Below are 23,228 nucleotides of genomic sequence, written 5' to 3' on the forward strand. Positions count from 1 at the left end.
TGGTCATGATGATGGTGATGGTGGCAATGGTGGTGGTGATGATGGTGATGGTTGTGGCGATGATGAGGGTGGTGGTGGTGGAAACCATCTCCCATGTGAATTCCTTTAACAAAGGCAAGTTACAAGAATCTGAATAGCCGTTCCCTACAGATGGAGACATGCACATATTAGGAGGTGAGAGACGTTGAGAATGGGGAGATGAGGCAAGAATCCAGAGTTTCAAATTCCTGAATATGTACCTAGTGACAGGATCAATCTCCCTAGCTGGTGTACAGTACCCAACAGGGCCCCCTGATCCAAGTCCACTCACTGAGGGGAGGGTTTGGGAAGGGTTTACATTTCAGATGATGCAAAACACACCCTACCTTCAGGTCTAAGTGGAGGATGTACATCTGATGCATGTGCCTTACCCCCTCACATATCTGCCTGATGAACAGGATGGTATCAAGCTCGGTCAGATTGTAGTTGTCATCAACGATGCGGTCGAAGAGCTCCCCTCCATCCACACTGCAGGGAAAGAGGGGGGCGTCCTGAGTCACGACCTCTTGATGAGCATGTGTTTCTCGTGTCTGAGCCTCTCTGACTCTTCCAACAGGTGTGTGGGCAGCTATGTCTCTACCTTCTCAGTGAGATGCCTCTTACGTTGAAGGCCCTTATTTGAGCCACCACCACTTTCACAGATGGAAAGTCTCAAAGCCCTCTCATCCAGTGGCTACAGCTCTGGGATGGGCCCATCTCTGCTGTTTCCTAACATATACGGAGGATGAAGAGGATGCTAAGAAGGCAGGGAGAGGGATTCCAAATACCACGGGAAGGTTAGACTAATTTCACCGATAAAATGCTTCTAAGTGGCTGATGCTGGATATTTTATTATCCAAAATCCCCATCGCACAGTGATAAACAAAACCCCAAACGGGGGCTGGGGTGGGGAAATGATGTGAATCACAAACACCAATTCAGTGTCAGAATGACTCACTTTCTAACTAAACACTTACTACGTTTTTATAAAAGTAATTTGAAACAGAAGCTTCTTAGCTTTACTTGTAAGAGTTTGACATGAACTTTGTATTAGCAATTAGGTCAAAGGTGAGATGCAGTTCAAGAATCACTTTCCTCCAGGTTACCCAGAACAAGAGTTAAGCCGGGGTTTTGACAGCACAGCTTGGAAATAAAGCTAAACCTCTGTTGTCGTCCTGCTACTTATCAACAAAATCTCACATGGAGGCGTCAGTTCCCGAGTAATTTCCTTCCCGAAGTGGATGAGATTCTGACACATGCAAGTCAGAATCAGGGCGCCCCAGCATGGTCCAGCAGCTCCGAGGCAGGACAGAGCCGCAGCCGCATACAAAGGGGCCCTGGCTGTGTGGGTAGGTTTGGGGCAGCGGCGGGGGACATACTACTCCATGACCAGGACCATGTCGTTCTTAGACTCGAAGGCGTCGTAGAGCTGAATGAGGTTCACGTGGTCCAGCTGGTTCATGACGTTGATCTCGTTCTTCACTTCATCCTGGGAGAGGGAAGGGCTGGTTTAGCGCCGTGAGGACAACGGCCAGGTGGGGTCCACACCGCACAGCCCTCACCTTGTCCTTCATGCCTCTGGTCTTGATGATCTTGGCCGCCAGCTTCAGACCTGTGGCTTTCTCCTCACACTTGTGAACCTGGCCAAAGCGCCCCCTGCCAGAGAAGAGGACGAGGCCCAGCATGAGGGTCTGTTCCCACCAGGGCCCTGCTCCAGTCACTGCCCAGTGGACAATACAGCTGCCCGGCACCCCTCTTTTTGACTTTGAATGAGCAAGCCTGTTATGCACATGCTGTAGCCAATATCTCTTAGAACAGGGGCTTCCCTGGTGGCGCAGTGGTTGAGAGTCCGCCTGCCGATGCAGGGGACGCGGGTTCGTGCCCCGGTCCGGGAGGATCCCACATGCTGTGGAGTGGCTGGGCCCGTGAGCCATGGCCGCTGAGCCTGCGCGTCCGGAGCCTGTGCTCCGCAACGGGAGAGGCCACAGCAGTGAGAGGCCCGCGTACCGCAAAAAATAAAAATAAAAAATCCACTTGCTAATGCAGCGGAGACGGGTTCGAGCTCTGGTCCAGGAGGATCCCACATGCCGTGGAGCAATAAGCCCGTGCGCCACAACTACTGAAGCCCGCGCACCTAGAGCTCATGCTCTGCAACAAGTGAAGCCACCGCAATGAGGAGCCCCGCTCACTGCAACTAGAGAAAGCCTGCGCACAGCAACGAAGACCCAACGCAGAGAAAAATTAATTAATTAATTAATTTTTAAAAATAGCTCCTAGAACACGTCAAGTTCTGATACAGGCCACTGGCATCAGAATTCCCTGGGGGGGCGATGTCCCAGCCCTACCCCAGCCCTACTGATACAGGAAGGCCGGGGGAGGCCCCAGAAGCTGCACTTTCATGACGCCCCTTGGGTGGTTCATATGAACCCTAAAATTTGAGAACTTCCGTCACAGAAACAATAGAATCTTTCTGAATACATAGGAATGTAACAAGCTAGGCTTCGTAAGCATACGAGTGGTACAGGCTGTAGGTCAGGCATACCAGATTACTTCTGGAAACTGCATATAAATAAGTAAGAAGTAATAACAAAATTGCATATAGACACATTTAATCAAAATACGTATTCCATAACCACCTGTGAGATTTTTTGACAGTTTAGCTTGTATATAAATTTAAATATCCTTCTTTTTTTAATAAATTTATTTATTTTTATTTTATTTAATTTTGGATCTATTGGGTCCTTGTTGCTGCGTGCGGGCTTTCTCTAGTTGTGGCGAGCAGGCTCCTCACTGCGGTGGCTTCTCTCGTTGCGGAGCACGGGCTCTAGGTGCGTGGGCTTCAGTAGTTCTGGCTCGTGGGCTCTAGAGCGCAGGCTCAGTAGTTGTGGCACACGGGCTTCGTTGCTCCGCAGCATGTGGGTCTTCCCGGACCAGGGCTCGAACCCGTGTCCCCTGCATTGGCAGGTGGATTCTTAACCACTGCATCAGCAGGGAAGTCCTAAATATACTTCTTAAGACAGCTTCTTTCAAATATCCTCACACACCAAAAGGCACACTCAAGAACAATCTTCAGATCTGACTTGCTTGCCGTGATGCCTGATTTAGTGAAATAACTGGAACCCACGTGCCTGCCTGTGTCGCGCTGGCCGCATGCAGGAGTGGAAGGAGAGCTCCCCAACGTCGTGGCCAGAAGCCCACAGCAGAGGAGAGGGCTGCTGCAACAGGGAAGGGGTGGGAGTGGAGGCGAGGGCACCGCATCGCCCCGACTCAGCCACGCTCCCTGAGCAGAAGCAGGTGGGTCCGTGAGCACAGGCGAGCACGACTTCAATCCCGCCCACCGGCCCAGGCGTGGTCTCTTTCCTGGAGCTCATGAACCTACAGCCCCAGGCGCTTCCGATGTGGCTGTTCATTACGAAAAGGCTTGTTTCTTAATTAGCAACGGCCCCCAGAACGGCCTGGCCCAGCAGTGGTGCCTCGTGGCTGTTTTGCTTTAGGGCCACCCCGTCTGTCTCTCTGGCCTGGTTTATTCTGCAAAGCTTTGAGTGATGAGGTGACCTCACAGGGTCCCTGCTGGTCCACAGGCTGATAACGTCATGCTAACTGAACGGGGTGAGCGGGGACTCTAATCCCCCTACAGGCCACGGGGGAGATGAACCCCAGGAAAATTCAGGGGCCTGACACCGCATGCAGGGTCCAGGGATCCTTGCCATGGTGCAATAGCTCTGCCCAAAGTGCAGGATAATTTGCTGCATGTTGACTCTCCTACTACTGAGAAGGAGGGCCACCTGCTGATGACCTCTCTGTGTTCTGAGGCAAACATACACATCTGACTGTGTTCCTCTAACTTACTTACTGAGCCCAGAACAGGGGGTGATGGGCAGCTGGACCTGCCTGCAGGATGACAAAGAAGAGTCAACGCTGCCCAAAGGGGCAGGAAGGAAACTCTAAGAGTCACTGACAAACCTCGATCAGAAGCACACGCAAACCCTGGTGGTTGTTTCAAAGCTGCTTCTGCAAATAACTTCTCTCCTTTAGAGAAACAGTCGCTGGCTTGCCACCCAAGCACCCCTTTCCCCCTCAGCCCATCCTCACAGGCCTGAGGGGCCTTCGCCACAATGGATCAGCTGGCCAGCGGAGGAGGAGGAAGTTCATGTGTGTCCGCGTGACAAAGGGCAAAAGGTAAATGGGATTGGAAGGGGGGGGAGGGGCTTTGCAAAATCAACCTCACCCCCAGGACCATAGGCGGGAACGCGCTCTGTAGTAGCCATGCGTGTTTTCCCTGTGTTGGTAAGTAAATTTCTATATATTTGTATAAATGTTCTGCTTTCCTCTTCCTATTTTACATAGATATGCTGATGGGAGTCAACTGAATAATTTAAGCCTTAAGTTCCAAGATCTCGCAGGGGGATTATTGTGACTGAGGTAGAAGAAGAAGGAACTTCCCCCAGTGACCGACCCGCCCCCGATAGACTTGACTCTTCCTACTTCAGGGAGATGTGGATGTCCTGCCAATAAGTCCTTCTGGGAGGCAAGTAACCGACTGAAATACAGTAATAATAGTAATTCATACGGTAACAGCATAAACGGAAACCAACAATGACAAACACGTGCCATGAGAAATACAGTGTTCGCTCATTTCTACATTCTGTTCCTCGGTTTTCAAGCTTCTAAACCTTCTGAGGACTCACTCCAGACACGACAGCACAGGAAGTGAAGCAGATGTTAAATGTGGAGGGTAGTCACCACATCAACCTCTCCGGCATCAGTGATGATTTTCGGAAATGGTTAACATCTCTCATCTCTTAAAATGTTCGCTTATGATGTTTCCGGTTCTCTGGTTGAGACTGGCAAACACTTATGAAATTCTCAAGATCCATCTCTTTGTTCATAGCAGCACTATTTACAATAGCCAAGACATGGAAGCAACCTAAATGTCCATCAACAGATGGATGAGGAAGATGTGGTACATATATACAATAGGATACTACTCAGCCATAAAAAAGAATGAAATAATGTCATTTGTGGCAACATGGGTGGACCTAGAGATTGTCGTACTAAGTGCAGTAAGTCAGACAAAGACAAATTATCATATGATATCATTTCTATGTGGAATCTAAAAAATTGATACAAACGAACTTATTTACAAAACAGAAACAGACCCACAGATAAAGAAAACAAACTTATGGTTACCAAAGGGGAAAGGCAGGGCAGGTGGCAGGATAAATTAGGAGTTTGGGATTAACATGTACACATTACTATATATAAAATAGATAAACAACAAGGACCCACTGTATAGCCCAGGGAACTCTACTCAATATTCTGTAATAACCTATAATGGAAAAGAATCTGAAAAAGAATAGATACATGTATATGTATAACTGAATCACTATACTGTACGCCTGAAACTAACACAACGTTATCAATTAACTATACTCCAATATAAAATAAAAATTTAAAAACATGAAGAAGCAGTACGAAAGCTAAAATAATAAAAATAAAATAATAAAAATAAATAATAAAAATAAAAACACTTATAAGAATTAAAACAACAGAAAAGACCTGTCTCTTTGAAAGCGCTCTTCTTTCCTCTTTTGTCGCGAGAGTGTTGAAGCTGTGAGCATTACTCACCCTCCTAGGATTTCAGTTCTGCTCACGGTGTAGAAGCTGTTGACCGCGGCCTGCTTGGCTGTCACGATGCGGTGATCAAACGGCGCAGGTGGTGCCCAGGCCTCGTCTGGAGGTGAGAGAAGGGCCGCGTGAGAAGCGGCCCGAGGGCCAAGCCTGGGCCTGAGTGCAAACGTGCTCATTTAATAAGAAAACACAGTGGGCACCTGTTTGATTTCTAATGATCCAGGGAATGTAAGTTTTCATTTCGTGTTAGGATACACGGCTCATGAAGGTGACGCACAACACCTTTGAGAAAGGGTGTCAGGGCCTCTGCACCATGGCACCTATCTCCCTCAGGGCAGCTTTCAGAAACGTCAAACAACTGCAAATCTCCAAGCCCCGTACAGTCCAAACAGGTAGTACTTTCAAACTGGAGATATCTGAACATAAACCCCAGAAACTGACCCATTTTTTTAAAAGCACCAGTGATAAAGCCCATTATTTTCTTTAAGGCAGAAGAAAAAGATGAAAAATTTCTTCATGTCATTGAAACGTTTGATATTACTATATATGACTTTCCAAAATATTTTAGCCAGTATTCAAGACACATTTAAGGCGCAAAGGTGCATTTTTCCTGGCTGAAATCCAACACCCAGTAAAACTGGCGAAGTATATATTGTACAGCTCTCAAATTTCTCCCGCCTTCTACCTTCCAGCCTAAGCATCTAACCTCCAGTCCACCTCAGCTCTAAAATACATCGTTACTCACTAATATTCCTCCAGTATCCTTTTTACTTTTCCACGGTCACTTGCCGTGAACCTATTCATTTCCCCATTTATTCATTACTTAAACATCTACTGCGTGCAGCTTCTTACGTGCATACAAAGGGTACGAAGGGAAGTGAGTAGATAATAACTTCGCTTTCAAAAATTTACATTTATTCAAAATGTTATTCTTGAGCACTTATCTTGAGCTAGGTACTTTGCCAAGTGTTCATATTTTTTAAGATTCAGATAATATAAATCTCTGGGCAGTTGATTTGATGGGGACGTTCTCCCTTCACACCATAAATATGCTGAAAAGTGAAGAAGGTATGAAAGAATTCTCTTGGTGGCATTCGTCTCTTCAGACCAAAAAAACCCCCAAAGTGATTGAGTTATGAACACAAATGGCATCAATGTGGCATGATGTCTCCTCCAGGCTGTTAGGCTAAGTGAAATTTAGTCGGAAATGTTTGCTGGAAAGGTTAAGGAGCTTTAAAGGGCTGAAGAAAAGCCGTTTCCTACCCAGGGGGGGTCACCAGATCTTGCTGCCTGGGGGTCTTTGCTCCAGGGAAGCCCAGGACTTTGTCTTGTTGGTCCCCCCGGTGCCTCCGGCTTCCTGTGTCCTCCATGTGCATCTGTCACCTGCACCTGCCGCATCTATTCTGCTCTTCTTGTTCTCCTCCTGGACCAAGCTCACCTCTGCCCCTCTCCGCTTACTGCCGCCCGAGGGCTCTGTTGGATGAGAGTTCTGCAAAACAGGTCCTGTCGCTGACTTTCCTGTGGTTCGTGATGTGAAAATGGCTTTTCTGCTGCCATTATTTTACCTGGAATATAAAATCCAGCCACAGCTCTCAAAGTTTCCGGGAGAAAACTTTCAGATGGCCGAGTTTCTGAGCACTAAAGCGTCCTCAAGATGATGCTTTGTTGAAGGGAGGTAAGCTTCGCGATGGAGAGTTGGCGATGTCAGTGTTCGGGGTGAGATGAAGCAGGATGCAGCCCCGTCATCCCAAGCAGCACGGTTACAGGCGGAGATGACCAGCATCCCGGGGACCCTCCCTAACAACCTCATGACCCCAAGTTAGTCCACGGACCCTTTACAAAGGCAGTCATTTCATGACTGCCTAACTAGTCTGATCTCCATTTTTCACTTCCTTTCCTTAAAGACGATAGAAGTGACCACGTTAAAGCAAAATGAAAGGAGCAGTGGTCTCTGAGTGGTAACAGCAGAGAGTCAGCCTTTACTGGTGAAAGAACTGACCTAACAAGTTTCCCAACAGCTCCAGACCTTACTAAAAACATCTCTGCAGTGATGGACTTTCTTAGTAAACATTAGTGTTACATTTAATTCTTGGAAACTTAGACTTCTCTACAATTAGTTTCCAAAATACATTAGTTAAGAATGAAATAAGGGGAACTCCCTGGCGCTCCAGCGGTTAGGACTCCGAGCTCTCACTGCTGAGGGCCTGGGTTCAATCCCTGGTCAGGGAACTAAAATTCCACAAGCTGCGTGGGGCGGCCAAAAAAAGAAAAAAAAGAAATAAGAAATAAGAGTTATGTCTTAAATCCCTAAAAAATACCACAGATGTTTGAACTGGGATGGTCTTTGTTCCAGACATCCTGTGGCTCATCATAACGTAGAGTAATTCATTTGAGTTGGCTACATAATTGCCTGAATTTATATGTGAAACTTCACGGTTGAGGAAGAATCATTCAATGACCTACTGTGTACTCAATCCTCACAATATTTGGGAAGCAGCCAATTTATACATCTGATCAATCTGATCATTGCTCAGTTATCGATCTCAGGAAGGATGTGCTCTATACTGCTAAAAATAGGAAACTTTTACTTGATATTTTAAAAGTACTGGATGTGATTACTACTAATCATTATATCCATCTATCATTTGGTAGAAGACTTAGAAAACAATAAAATGCCTGAAAATGTCACAGGCAAGAAGAAAAAATAACGGCAAGAAAACGTGGCCAAGAAAACTCCACACAGCTGGGAAAGTGGCTTCTAAACCCCTGCTTTAAAGCAGTCACTTCAGTTATCCTTCGATATGGACTTAAATTGCAACGGCACATAGATCTGCAGAAAACGTCAGCTGTGGAAGCAAATGCTTTACACCCTACCTTTCATAGGAATGACCACTGTTAGTTCTATAAACACACTGCTCTTTATTTGAACTCTTGTCCAGCCCTGTTTCATCTGGAATTTCGGATTCTCCTTTTTCCTTAGCTTCTCGGTCACCAGGCTTTTCCTTAGAACGAAGCCCATTTTTCTCTTCTTTGAACACTGGCCATTCATTTTTATCTGCAGAGCCTTGCTTATCATCCCCAGAGCTATTATTTTCTTGTCAGCTCAGTCTCTCTGGGCATGAAATGTCTCTCCCGTCTTCACTTTCTCTTGGCTCTGTGGAATTTCTTACGGCAAAATCTTCTATTTCATCCTGTGGTCTTTCTGTATGAAATGCGGTGAAACTTCTGTGAACTAGAGGCAGGGGTCTTCTAAGCCTATTTCGTGTTGAGCTTTATTAAACGTTTCTTTCTCAGATTGTTCTTCGGGGAAGAGCTCTCTAAAAGCCACCATAGGACACAGTGTTTTAACGGAGGACGCATGTGATCGGTGTAATTTTGGCTTCACAGAATGGCATCTCTATACAGGCTTCTCTTTATTGGCAGATAAAAGCTTTGGGGAAGCAAAGTAGGAGAAAACGTGACCAGTGGACTGACAGCTGGGCCTCCAAAGAATTTCTAGTTTGTAACTAGTAGGACCCAAAGCCATTCAAACAGCACTTCACCCGACACAGGGCATCACGGACATGTAACTTCCTCTGAACAAGAACAACCTCGCGACTTGTATAACAGAGCTTGACCCACAAATATCTAGTCTTATAGAAAGGTTACCTGTGGGAGGTGCCGTCCTTTTGCCTTTGTCTGGTGCTGCTTCCTTCAGGCCAGGGTGTGAGCACACCTGCTCCTTAGCCTGTGGGCACACGATTGAGTAATGAGTAATGTGGGTTACACATCACACCAGGCTCTCTCGACCTCAGCACTTCTGACACTTGGGGCTGGAGAATTCCTTGTTATGGGGAATGTCACAAGGATTATAGGATGTTTAGCAACATCTCTGGCCTCTGCCCACCCGAAGCCCACAGTACTCTCCCCCACCCAGGTGTAATAGCCAAAAAAATGCCTCCAGAAATTGCTAAATGTCTCCGGTGGGCAAACTCACCCCATATTGAGAACCATTATATTACACAATTCAAACACAGAAAAAAATACCAAAATAAATAGTAATTTAGAGGGCAGAACAGTCTGAATTAATGAAGCCCTGTACAGACTAGAGTATTTGAAAGCAAATGACCTCACTATTTTCAAAGAAATTTTGTAAAACTCTGGCATTGTTTGTAGAAGAAGGCCCATCTTCATGGATAGATAAAGGATATTGTAACGGGATTGTCACCCTTGACCTCTGTTTGCATTGTCTTGATATAGTTCACATATAAATCAAATAAAAATGAGAGGCTATATGTCAGTGGGTTTTGTAAACCAGAAAGTAGGAGAGTAAAGTAAGCTTTTATAAAAGGGGCTTCTACATTGCTTAGGACAGACGGCCCCTTTCTAAGGAGGTAAACATGCTTTTCACAGTCCTGGTTTCTCTGAATTAGCTAAGCAAACCCTTTTCAAATACCACATAAATCCACCCAAATTATCATAAGTTCTGAAGTTATACGTTATAAGTTAATGAAATTGTATGGATGTCCAAAGAACCAGTCTTTTTTTCTTTGGAAAGAGAGTAAAATTTGCCTGAGGGTGACTTGCAAGCATGAAACACCATGTAAGTGCAGGTCATAGATACCAAGACAAATTATAAATGTGCTTTTAAACAATCCAAAGGGCAGTCCCATGGGTTCAGAGCCTTTCCATTTTTCAGATAAGGACCTTCAAACACAGAGGCATGTTTAGTAACTCTGCAGAAAACCAAAACTAGAGATTAGAGCCCAGGAGTTTGGAACTTTCTAAGTGAAAGGGCAGGAAAATGTCCTTTAGTTTCCCTGCTCTATACTTGCACAGCAATCAGCACATACTCCCACCCCAGTATAGCTTGCAACATTTTCTTAAACATTTTTTTTCTTTCTTTCTTTCTTTTTTTTTCTTTTGCGGTACACAGGCCTCTCACTGTTGTGGTCCCTCCCGTTGCGGAGCACAGGCTCCGGACGCGCAGGCTCAGCAGCCATGGCTCATGGGCCTAGCCGCTCTGTGGCACGCGGGATCCTCCCAGACCGGGGCACGAACCCGCGTCCCCTGCATCGGCAGGCAGACTCTCAACCACTGCGCCACCAGGGAAGCCCTTCTTAAACATTTTTTCTCATCAATTTCCCACTTTTCCCAATTTTTTGCATACCGCCAAAAAAAACCCAAAAAAACAAACAAAAAAACTGGTGTGTCAGTTAATTTCAATCTATCAAAATATGTAAAATTGAGAATTTGGCTGTAAGCCTCCAGCGTTTGCCTCCAGGGACGTCTCAGTGTCAGTGGTGGGTGCCCACAGGATGTGCTGACGCTCTCTGGGTGCAGTGTTCTGATTTGACCAACAGGAGAACTATCAATTCTGAGGAAGGTAAGAAACAAGCTTCCAAACCAGACCATTTTTTCCTTTAATTATATATCAGATATGATTCACCATTTAGATAACGTAAGAAGGTCTTTATTCATTGCCACAGGCTATTATGTTTTCATTTCCCTAGGTCATACTGACATCTAGAGGAACTTTGAACTGAAGAGTTCCCGAAAAACAGAAGACGTATTTCTCCTCTTCTGTTTCTGGGCAGCGACTTCAGTATGAAGTTCGTTCTTAGTGTTTCCAAGTTATATGTAGAAGTTGCTAAAATAGGAAGTACAGGTGTGTAAGCACATCTTGTTTGTTTTCCAAAAACAAACGTATTCTGTACTGATTAAAGAGGACTGGTCAGTGCTGGAAGGATTATGATCACGGTCTGCTAAGGAATAAAAAAATCAGGCCAGACACTGTGTCCTTTGCTGAATTCATGCTGACGGACCAGACGAGCACGAGGGCCCCATTTCACTCACAGTCACTCATTAATTTGTTCACTTAATCATTACTCATATATTTGCACATGGATTCCTGTTTTTTGTTTTTTGTTTTTTTTTTTCGGTACACGGGCCTCTCACTGTTGTGGCCTCTCCCGTTGCGGAGCACAGGTTGCGGATGCGCAGGCTCAGCGGCCATGGCTCACGGGCCCAGCCGCTCTGCGGCATGTGAGATCTTCCCGGACCGGGGCACGAACCTGTGTCCCCTGCATCGGCAGGCGGACTCTCAACCACTGCGCCACCAGGGAAGCCCCGTGGATTCCTTTTGTAACCATTTCCCCATTCCTTTTATAATATCAGTGGATGTAGAATGACTCGGGAAAGAAAGGGGATTTGGCCCGAATACCCAAGTATTCAAAACACAGTTTTGCTCTCTCTACTCTGTCCCATTTCCTGGGCTGGTGTCCTGAGTGGACCTGTGTTCCCAAGCTTGTCCAGCTAGTCTTTGAGGGGCATGGAGGAAATGTTAGAACTAATTTCTATTCTTTCTCCATTCTTTTCAAATGTATATTTTACTTACGTTTTAAAATATGTATTAGTAATATTGAGCACATATAATTTATGTCTGTAATATATGAAATGTTTATAAAACTATGTATACATGTATTGCTTATCCATTTATATCATTTATAAATAGAGTAAAATATTGCCACATGCTTTGAAATATTTTGCCGATAGCAGTGAACAATCAACTACTTCGGAGACCGTCCCTCTAGGTAACACTGTTTCTCACATTCTGCTTTCCTGAAACATGTGCTTTAGAGAAGAATCATTCTATTAGCAGTTTCAAGGGCAAGTACCTAATGAGAGCTATCAGCTCAATTCTTGCAAACTCTTCTCCACCTTCTACAAAGTACTGCTTTTAAGAGGTCAGGATTCGTTCTCCAAATGACCTTTGTGACAGAGTAAACCACTTCATACTCCTGTCTCTGTTGTGGTTTCGCTTATTGCCGTGGCATCGAGACCCTTAGAGGAAGCAACACGGGTGCACAGGTGTGTGCCGTGTACCACCAGCCTCACCAGCCCAACACTAAAACCCTACTTTTCCTGAGTGGTGGGATAACCAAAAGCGAAATTCATTCGATTGAACAACTTTACCCAATCCCTCTTTCATTCCCATTCAATAAAAATCTGTTTTAGAAAGCAGGCCTGAAATGGCTTTAACTTTGAAATAACAGAAAGACTGAGACAGAGAAGGTTGCTGCCTTCTCTGGACGATCCTTTCCTGGGTTATGGTACTGTCCCCGCCCCGGGGGTATGGACCTTTCCCTACACCTCTTCTTCCCCAGCACCACACGAAGGGTCAGGGTTCTAGAAGTGCCTGGTGAGCCCGTGTGCACGAAGGAAGAAGTGCTTTCCGGAATGGTCTCATGGCGAGAACATCCGTGTGTCAGGCTGCATCACTGAAAAGCCGGACCCCCCAGGCACAACCTGACGTGCACCCTGCCACTAACTCTCACATCCTTCGCATCACTTAGCTGATGTTAAGTGACACCCACAGCCCTGCATTCGGGGACTACAGTTGCTTCACAAAACTGTTTTCTTAACATCACAATGGGCCACGACTAAACTAACCGCATAAATCCTGAGCTGAGGGTATATTACTGCTTATGGAGGTGCCAAGATGAACATGTTTGGTAATTTTAACATTATGCCTTAGAAATACAAAAGCAAAATTACAACAACTGTAATGACCTTGTTAAACTCTGATTAGAATCCTCGTGGGGGAGAGAGAAAAACAGAGGCTAAAAGCAGACAAAGAGAGGAATTTTCAGAAGAAATATTAAAACCGTGTTTCCTCGCCTGAGCACAGAAGATGATTGTAGAGATCACTTGTGAGAGCAATCTATTTCTCTTCATCCTCAGGGCACACTCAGATTCCCCGGGCATTAAGGCGAAGGCCCCGAAAGTCCCTGGCTGGTACAACCCCCTTTGTGATGTGCAGGGTCTGGTAGGACAGGACCTGACGTTGGCAGGAAGGCAAGTGCTGACCCTGACCTCAGAGCCCAGCGAGTGGACCCTCCCCAGGCTGCGGAAACATCGGGGATAATCGGACAGAAGACTAAAGCCTCTTGGTGTGTCCACAATTCCAGGGACAGGCTTCATCCAGAAACCAAGGAAATAGGACTCCTCACGGGTGTATGTCAAGAAAGAGCCCGGAATCAAAGGCATTGGTTCAGGAAAGTCTAATCGGAGGCTCTGTCAAGGGAAGAGACGCGGGCAATCCCGCTTTCATTTGATTATAAGATGCACGGACAGTTCCACAAAAAGGCGGCACACTGCACAGGGAACAGCCCCTCCAGCCAGAGAAGACGGATGGGGGCCCGCACTGCTCAGAGGTGCTGTCAGGCTACTCCTCACTGACCACAGGTTTTACTTAAGCTAAACACACTTTTGAGTTTTCTTAGCTCCACAACCCCTGCTGCGGCCAAGGCCCCGTGGCCACACGGGGGTGCTGAGCAGGGCTGTGCAGACCCAGGGTTACGCGAGAGGCCGGCCCTTGGTCTGCCCTGCCGCCTGGGGGGCCAGGCTGTGGACCAGAGCCGCAGACTACTGACAATATAGGCCTCCTCCACCCTCCTCTCCAGCCTGGCTTTGTCGATTCAAAAGAACTGGTTAGAATGAACCTGGAACAAATTAAAAGATCCAGTCACATTGGGTACTTGGGTCATAAGGATTTGACTTTCCCTCGTCTCACTGCTGATGGATGAGCTCACCTGAGACATCTCATACCAGATCCGTACTTTCTGATTTCCTAGCCACCGCCGTCTCCCCGCTCAGCCCTCCGACGCCTACCTGCTCTTCTCCCACAAGCTGCCGGCCTGGTGGCCCCGCGCCACCCCGCTTCCCACCTGCCCAGACTCTCCCGCGCTCTGACCTGGTGCTTCTCGGCCACCCGGGGTGGCGGAACGTCCGGCAGCCATCAGCGCCCGGGGCCCACCAGGGAATCTCACGACCCTGGCCGGGTGGAGCCCGGACTCGGAGGCTCTGAGGCCCGCACGGACCGTCAGGCTCTGCCGGGTTTGGGGGCCGCGGCTCGCCGGCGCCGGCCCCGCCCCTCTGGCTTTGGAGGCGCTTTGGTCCCTCCCCCCCCGGGCGGCCCCACCAGAGTGTGGAGGCCAGCAATACCCCGGGGAGGCCATGTTGCTCGTGTTTCCCTTTACCCCTGCCGCCTCCCACCAACCTTCAAGGGTCTGACCCTCCCCAGGGTGCACGATTACCCAGCAGACCACTGCCTCCCAGGGGCACGTGTGGAAATGGGTCTGGGGCACAGCCCCGAAGACCACACCCCCCCCCAGGCTGACCTCGGGAGGATCGGGGTGGGGGGAGCCGAGAAAAAGCCCACGCTGCCAAGCGCCCCTCGGGACCCTCCGCCCGGGACCCTCCACCCGGGACCCTCCGACCAGGACTCTCCGCCCGGGGTCCTCTGCCTGGATCCTCCGCCCGGATCCTCCGCCTGGGACCCTCCGCCCGGATCCTCCGCCTGGGACCCTCCGCCCGGATCTTCCGCCTGGGACCCTCCGTCTGGACCCTCCGCCCGGGACCCTCCGCCTGGACCCTCTGCCCGGGACCCTCCGACCAGGACTCTCCGCCCGGGGTCCTCTGCCTGGACCCTCCGCCCGGATCTTCCGCCTGGGACCCTCCGCCCGGGACCCTCCGCCTGGACCCTCCGCCCGGCCTGCTGGTCAAAATGTAGTCATGGCAAGTGATTTAATTCCTCCACCAAAATGGAGGTGAGCAAAAGAGAGGAGACTCGGGCTGAAGTGGAAGAACACTACCTTCCAGGGCGCAGAACTATTGACACACTGCACGCAGAAGCGTGTCTGAACAGCCCGAATCAGCGCAGGCCTCTGCCTTCTTGGGATTCTGTTCCCAGAACAGAACGTGCACTTCAGACCGGGCGGCAAAGTCACTGAGGAACGGCGCGTGTGTGTGTGTGTGTGTGTGTGTGTGTGTGTGTGTGTGTGTGTGTGTGTGTGTGTGTGTGTGTGTGTGTGTGTAACCAGTTTCAAACGCAGGTATAAATGGGATTAGAGCTCCTTGATGTTCATTTGATTTAAATGAGCCTTACTTAGTAAATTCCTCTCTTATACCACACAAGACCCGACCTTGGAATGTTTTCACATGAAGTTTACTTCGTTTTATCATCACCTAATAAAACTCCCTGATTTCTCCGCGCTGCAGACAGTTTTGTAAGGATTCATTTCACATGGTATTCTCAGGCTGCTTGTTAATTTTTATTTTAGGTTCGCTTTTATCACCCCGTCCCCTGTCTCCTGCTCCGAGTAAGCGGTGGGCGGCTCAGCCCACGCCCCCCACGGGCCTTCTTGGAGGCGGGCACCCCCCGGGGGGCCCAGTGTTCCCCAAGGGAGGGGCTGTGTGGTCCCTTGGCGGTAAGGGAAGTTCGGAGGTCTGAACTTAGATTCACTGAATGAAATATTTAACCTCGCGCTTCGCCTTTCCACAGCTTCCCCAGGGCAGCAAATTTTGAAAGCACACTACAAAGCGAAGTGGCTTTCAAAGGCTATCTCTGAAAAACAGTGAGAAGCCGCAAAGCTCTCAAAAAGTCTCTGAATGTGGAATGTAATACAAACTCTGTAAGTATAAACCCATCTGTTATGACTATCCCCAAACATTTAGTTGCCTGGTCCCTTCTACTCAAAGTAGGTCCGTGGCCAGCACCACCACCTGGGAGCTTGTTAGAAATGCAGACGGTCAGCCCCACCACACCCACTGGATCAGAATCTGTGCTTTCACCAATCCCGCAAGGCTCCCGTGAACGCTAACATTTGAGAAGCGCTGGCCTAGGTAACACACATAAGGACTTGGTGTAAAGAAACTTTTCACAAAATATTCATCATGGCCTCTTGTATTGATTTGAATCTTGCCTCCATCCACGATGAGCGAATGTCACGCTTGGGGAAGCTCAGAGGGGGGCGGGAGGGAAAGGGGGCGGAGCCAGGACACAGCTCAGCTGGTCTGGAAACCAGTGGCCTTGAGGGGCGTAGGCGGGGGAATCCAGCACCGTGTTGAACACTAGTGACTTCCGCAGAATGTCCAGAATCTTGACGCCGACCCAGGGGTCCTCACAGGGACTCAGAAGAGAATGCCAGACTTGATACCACGTGCCGAGAACCGGCCACTCACCTCTGGGGTCTCCACTGATGGTGGGAGCTCTGGCCACAGACAAAAGCAGCATTGAGGTGTAAAGGTCCTGCTACGGACTGAACCTTTGCATCCCTACAAAATTCATATACCAAAGCCCTAACTCCCAGGATGAATGTATTAGGAGGCGGGGCCTTTGGGAAGTGATCAGGCTTAGATGAGGTCCTGAGGGCGGGGTCGGACAATGAGATCAGTGTTTTTATAAGAGGAGGAAGGTATCAGGGTCTTCCTCTGTCCCTCTGCCACGTGGGGACACGGAGAAGGCGGCTGTCTGCAGCCCGAGAGAGGGCCCTCATCGGAGCCCGACCGTGCTGGCCCCCAACCTCAGGCCTTCAGCTTCCAGAACTGTGACAGACAAACATCTGTTGTCCAGGCCGTCCGGGCCACGGCATTTTGTTACAGCCACCCCAGCTAAGACAGGGACAATGAAAACTGTCACAGTGGAAACTCTAGAGAGTTAGGGATATGTTCTGCTCAGCTCCAACCTGCAAAGAACAGTTAGGATTATTAACACAAGTGCTCTAACTTGGTTATAGCAAGCTGACTGTCAACTTTAAAAGGAACAAAAGTTATCTTATTTAGCCCAGTTCTTATGAAACAAAATTTAGAAGCCCACAGACGGTACGTGGCCTCTGATACGGTCTAGTTGTCTGTGCTCTTACTCCTAAGGTAGCCTTAAACCCTCAATTTACGGAGAACATAAATACCTTATCGAACCCTTGGTGTTTTTACCTCACTGTCTTTTGTCTTATCGTGGACGTACGGGAAACTATTCAGCGAGCACTTATACCAGTCATTAAAGTAGGGAAATGCTTCAATACTGGTTGGTAAATAGTGGGTGTCTTGCGACCTCCAGGGGTCACCCCCAGCTCCTGACCCAGCCGCCCTGCCAGCCTCTGGACCTTCCTAAGACCCAACAACTCGGGAGTCCGTACCTGGCGGGGTGGGGACCTCTGTGTCCCTGCTCGGACGGGCGAGTGACTGAACTCCCAGTTATTCAACTCAGTCCTGCACAGGGAACAGGGATAACATATGAGTGCCCCTGGACACAAGGGCAGACTCCTGGCTACACAATTTTCACTATTTGAATAAAGCCTCGTAATTTTATTTTTGCTACCCCTACGAGTTATCATTAGTGGGAAATTGGAAAGTGTGCCTTGACAGTTAAGGGGAGAGCCGTGCGTGATGAGTGAAGAGGACGTGGGTGTTTCTACCAGCACCTCCTTTGCTGCCTTAGGCCTTGGGGCAGTGGTTCTGCAGGTCACTAAGCTCCTGCCCCAGACAGCCTTAACTAGTAGCTCTGGGTTGGAGTCCGAGAACACTCTTCACGAACTCTGTAAGTGATTCTGATGTAAATGGTCCAGGGGCCATACTTTGAGGAACCATACGGAATTCCTACTCATTATTCAACACTGTACCCAAGAAGGTTTCCCATTGTGAATTCTGCCTTGAAACACTCCCTCCCTTAGCCTTTTACTGAGAGAGGATCAGTCTTTCTTCCGTGTGTGTTGGCTGTGCATCTATCATGCATTTATCATGGCGACCCTGCCTAGACACCTCGGTATCCTTAGCATCTAACTCTGTGCTGGATCAATTGATTAATTGATCGATCGATCGATTAGTAAGTGGGGGGGTGCTGATGCCAGACAGTATGTGCTGAGCACCTCAGTCACCTGTATAAAACGTTATCTTGAGGGATGAGCTATTTATTATATCCTTTAGTACATCCTCCTCAGTATGAGGCTAGACGTCCAGCTCCCAGGCCACCTAGAAGTCCCCACGCTCACGCAGTGGGCTTTGCGGGCATGCACCTCTGACAGAGAGCCCATGCTCTGCTCACACCGCTGTGTCACCAGTTATGTATCATTTTACCACTTTCCCAACAAACGTCTCATACCTCATAAAAATCATTTGCTTTACGTATATATTTCAGACCTATTATTCATACCTCTGTATTGCCCATAACTTCCTTAACATGCTTCAGAGACACTTAATGAACACTTGCAACGACGGAAACGAGAAGAGGTTAGGGTGTCAGCACTGCTACATTTTACTTCAGTAGGATTATGGAGCAATTTTGCCTAGTGAGCAGCAGCTATTTCCTTTGAAAAGTCTGATTAAATCTCTTTGTACATCACGTCGCCCAACACTAAAATAGGCGCTAAATGAATGCCTTTGCCTTTGCCACTGCCGTCCTTCACTGTGTCTGTCCTGGGATTAAGGAGCCCGCCTGTTCGTTATTCTAATGCTCCCCCAGCTCTCAAAGTCCACGATGCCACGGGATCTAGACGGCAGCTCGGTGGAGTTAGAGCGCACACTCCGAATCTTTGCTGGCACGAAGACGCTTCTTGGGAGCTTTGTCAAGTACCTTCACCCTTGGAATCTACGTCCTGTTGCGATGATGGTTTAGTAGTAACCAGATGCCTGCGCGGAAATGTCTTTAGGGCAGATTGTGGAAAGCAGTGTGCTTGTCTGTTTGGCTGCGTGATATTAATTTTCCATTTCTCAGCTGGTGGGGCGTTGCTTCAATGGCGTTGGCTTCTCCCCACTGCATTAGGCCCTGTCAACACGAGGAGGGGGCGGTCTCTTGGGAACTTTACCAACAGAGGCCCGTTTCCCCCTCTCCAAGGGGAAGGGAGTGTGGTGGGTTAGTCCTGTTTCTTCCCCAGCATCGCTCAGAGGCAGTGATGCGGGGATGGGCTTGTAAGACGCGCACATCGTCAGCTCCTTTGCAAATTTGCAGTCTCGGGCAGCCTTGGCAATGAGCCTGTCCTCCTTGTTTAAACAGGGAGCTTCGTTCACTGATTCAAATAAGAATAACATTCGCTTGTTTGCCAAGGTGAGAGATTGCTGCGTCAGTGAACAAAACCAATACAAGCGAAAAGGTAGCATTTTTCATTATGGAAATCAGCTCTTTACTTTCCACAATGGCTGAAGGCAGAACCAGGAGAAATAGGAAAAATCAGCTTAGACGAAACATCACAGGTTTAAATTAGATTTTAAAAAGAAATTAAGATAATGGAAGTAGTTTACTGCACAGTCAGGTGGGTGAGATACATAACTGTTCTGTATTCCCAACCACACAATTTACCACAAAAGAACCCAGTATTTTAACAGTTCAAAATAAGACAAAGAAATAGAAAACTTACTAAATCATAAAATCTATTTAGCATTTGAAGAGACTCTGAAGGGCATGTAGCCCGAGCAGCTCAACTGAAAATGAGAAAAATGAGATTCTTCCCAATTCCACCCAAATATAGGAGATTTTAATAATATTTGAAACGTTTCTGCTAAAAGGGGTGGCTCTGGATAATACTGGTGGTTCTTCCTACAACACCTTCATCCTTAAAAGTGTTAACAGGGCTCCATGGAGTACGGACTCTGTCCTCGTTTTCTCTCACTAAACATCCACCCACCACAGTACATATTCCAAATGTACACACAGTTCTCAATATCCCATTTGTTATTACACAGCAGTTTTCTGTGACTTTTAGAAATAGGCAACTATAGATGAATTTATGTTAGGAATTGGTATAAGCATAAGCACTAACCTGTGTTATGGTATTGGTTTGCCAGAGTGAGAAGGACATAGTTAGGTCAAGTAAACTTCAAGTGCCTATTTCTGTTTGGAGGAAAAACTTCTTCTCAAATAAGACACAATAATGGACAGGATTGAGGAAGCTCGATCAGCACCTGCAGGAGGCATCTCAAGAGAGTCTCTAGGCTTGCAGTGTACAGGGCCTGAGGACTAGAAGGGGCTGGTCTGCCTTCCTCGGCTTGCTGGGGCCCCGCATGGAATTCTCTGTGGGTTTCAGGAGAGCAAAACCCTGTGTCGTGTACTGCCGTAGGAAGCAAAAACAGTGCACACTTGCTCGCCCACCTTCCTGGAGACCGTTTGCTAGACTACGCCCAGAATAGCAGTAAATAACTGAGTGGCTCCGATGAGGTGACAGCTGGCCTCGGCCGCAGCACTGCACAATCACAGCTGCAAAGTGCAGTCATGGGTATTCCAAGAGTAGGATTGCAGTCTGTTTTCAGTTAGGAACCTCGTATAAAACCGTACTCCATCTACATTCCCTCCATTCAGCTGTGCACCCCTCAACGTGCTTAATGAACTCTTTCTTCTTTGTGAACCTGACTGACACACAAAGGTAACCCCCTTAGGTAAAAGTCATGAGCAAAATGCTCATATAAAACCACAGGGGCCGATACCCGTTTGTTCTTTTCCTCTGTTCACTGAGAGGCACGGCATGCTTCATGCCCACAGGCTAGGCTATCTCATCAAATTCCAGAAAATACATCTAAACTGTGAAATGAGAAGCTGCTAAGAGAAAAGAAAAAAAAATAGAAGTAACTTTTTCCATCTATTCTGGTCACATCTCATTATTTTTAGGTATTAAAATTTAGGCAATAGTCTAAATATACTTGAATTTCACATTTAACGAGACCAGTTCAATTTGGCATTTAACAATCACTGTAAAATTTTTCATTTTGATTTAATTCAGTTATAAGCAATATATTTTCCAAACTGACCTCATTATTGGTGGAGTACATTTACACAAATACATAACTTACTATAGCAACATCGGTCAAATCTGAACATGAAAATTCCTTTACATGCTATTACTTTGCTGTTCATTTTCTATTCACTCCCACAAAATTACTCGTATTGGCACCAAATTTTCCTATTCAATAGAGAAGTAGCATTATTTAAAAATAAATAAGTTCAGTTTCCAGGTAGATGTTATAAAAAATATTAAGTACTTTTTATGACTTCTAGTCTTAGTATCACCTCAAAAGTTTTTCTCTACTAAAAGTTATGACAATTAATGTCAAAGTCAAATGCAGGGGTTTTTTCTTTTTAATTTTAAAGAAAATTAACCAGATGAGGATTACAACTCCTATAAAAATCCACATTCTATAAAACGAGGACTCCAGCTGCAAAAACTTCCTCAACTCAAAATCCTAAAATCTAGGGGTTTTTTCAAGTGATTAAATAACTAAGACTAGTTTATTTTATAATACGGATATATAATTTTTAATGAAATAGCATACCATTTATATGCATTTCATAATCATCTATATTTTTATTAAATCTTGGTCCCATCAACACTGATTTAACCAAATTCACATCTTCAAGGTGTACATAACCTTTTCCCCCTAGATGATCTAAAATCTTTATTAAAATGTAAAAATAAGAATTTTGATAGAATTATCCTAACCCTATATGTAAATATACTTCCTCTAAACAATGTTTTATTTTAATAATTAATAATGTTAAAATAAGTTTCCTTACTAAATTCAAGTACTAATCAAAGAACACCAGCTCCAAACTAAAAACAAAACTTGGGAAAGTTGACTGAATCTATAAACATACTTGTGCTTGGAGATAATAGAAATGTGTTCTTACGAGTGATATTCTTTGATGAAAACTCTGTTTTTTAAATTTGCCTTCAAGCATCACATTTTGTTACCTTCTCTTTCAATAGTTTTTCAAACCACTTTTTCAGAGGTTACCAAAGAGTTGATCTTTTCTTAATCAAAGTTTAACGTCACTGATTTGCCATACAACGTAGCCTTTGTCACCATGACTTTTGGCTGTGAAAAAAGGAAAATAAATCACGTCTCACCTTCCCATTCCCTCCAGTGACAGCACAGAAGGAGTTGTCCACTCTCAGATGTGCTGTGACCTAAGCCATCAGTCTCATTAGCCTCAGGTAGCCCGGGAGTTAATTAGGTACTAAGATGCTCAGGGATTATACCAGCTCTCAGCTTCTCACAGGCTGTGTCTTGTTTATATTCAGGACTATATGTTCCTTCCACTTAATATTTTGGCTTCTTACTTTGTACTCCAACTCCAGTGAAAAGTTCTGGTCTCCTCCCCACCCGGCTCCCTCAGTGCAGAAGTCTTTATTAAGACTGGGTTTGCCTTCTGACTGCGGTATTTTCCCTACACAGCTCACATCCTTGAAAACATTATCTGGTTTCTTTCTAAATGAGCACCTCTGGTAGGGCACTTGTAAAAATATCTAGAAGTTAAAATCTAAACCCTCCCTGTGTAAGCCATGTGCCTCTCAGGGTTCAGATGACGCCCTTTCTCTTAGACGATACGTTTTCACCTCATCCCTTTAGTGGTCCTCGTGACTCACGCGTGACCAGGAACTGAGAGGTGTTTGGCATTTCTTCCTGCTTTGGCCTTCATCTACCAGGCTTCTCCGTCCACTGGTGTATTTGACATCCATGAGCACTGAGCCCTGGTTTATTCTCCTTGGAGAACTCACCGACACTTTCAGCTAAACTCTATACAAATGATCTCAGAATTCTGTCTCTAATCCCATAATCCCAATGATTGCTAGATCTCAACATTTTGCCATGCTATAAGGCTTTCAAACGGTACAAATCTAAAATAAAACCCCACATCTTACACCTGCATTGGCTTGCCTTCAGTGATTCCAGGCTCTGTCAACAGTGCTGTGACGGTCTTAAGTGTAGATCTGCCAGGGAGCCACAGGGTCCGGCTGAAAACAAGCCAGGGCCAGGCCTGAGCCTTGCACTAA

General features: G+C 46.7%; 1 protein-coding gene across 4 annotated transcripts in view; it reads right to left on the bottom strand.

The window, feature by feature from the left end:
* Nucleotides 1-23,228, bottom strand: part of MYLK4 (myosin light chain kinase family member 4) — a 92,810-nt gene that overhangs the window by 17,853 nt on the left and 51,729 nt on the right. For all 4 annotated transcript variants that reach the window (XM_067751846.1, XM_067751849.1, XM_067751848.1 and 1 more), the window contains 5 exons: nt 9,298-9,376; nt 5,647-5,752; nt 1,581-1,674; nt 1,398-1,507; nt 366-507 (listed from right to left, as the gene is read on the bottom strand). In XM_067751846.1, coding sequence (XP_067607947.1) covers nt 366-507; nt 1,398-1,507; nt 1,581-1,674; nt 5,647-5,752; nt 9,298-9,376 — 531 coding nt within the window. The remainder of the gene's footprint in view (nt 1-365; nt 508-1,397; nt 1,508-1,580; nt 1,675-5,646; nt 5,753-9,297; nt 9,377-23,228) is intronic.

The sequence above is a fragment of the Pseudorca crassidens genome, chromosome 10 (assembly GCF_039906515.1).
Source record: "Pseudorca crassidens isolate mPseCra1 chromosome 10, mPseCra1.hap1, whole genome shotgun sequence".
Taxonomy (NCBI): Eukaryota; Metazoa; Chordata; class Mammalia; order Artiodactyla; family Delphinidae; genus Pseudorca; species Pseudorca crassidens.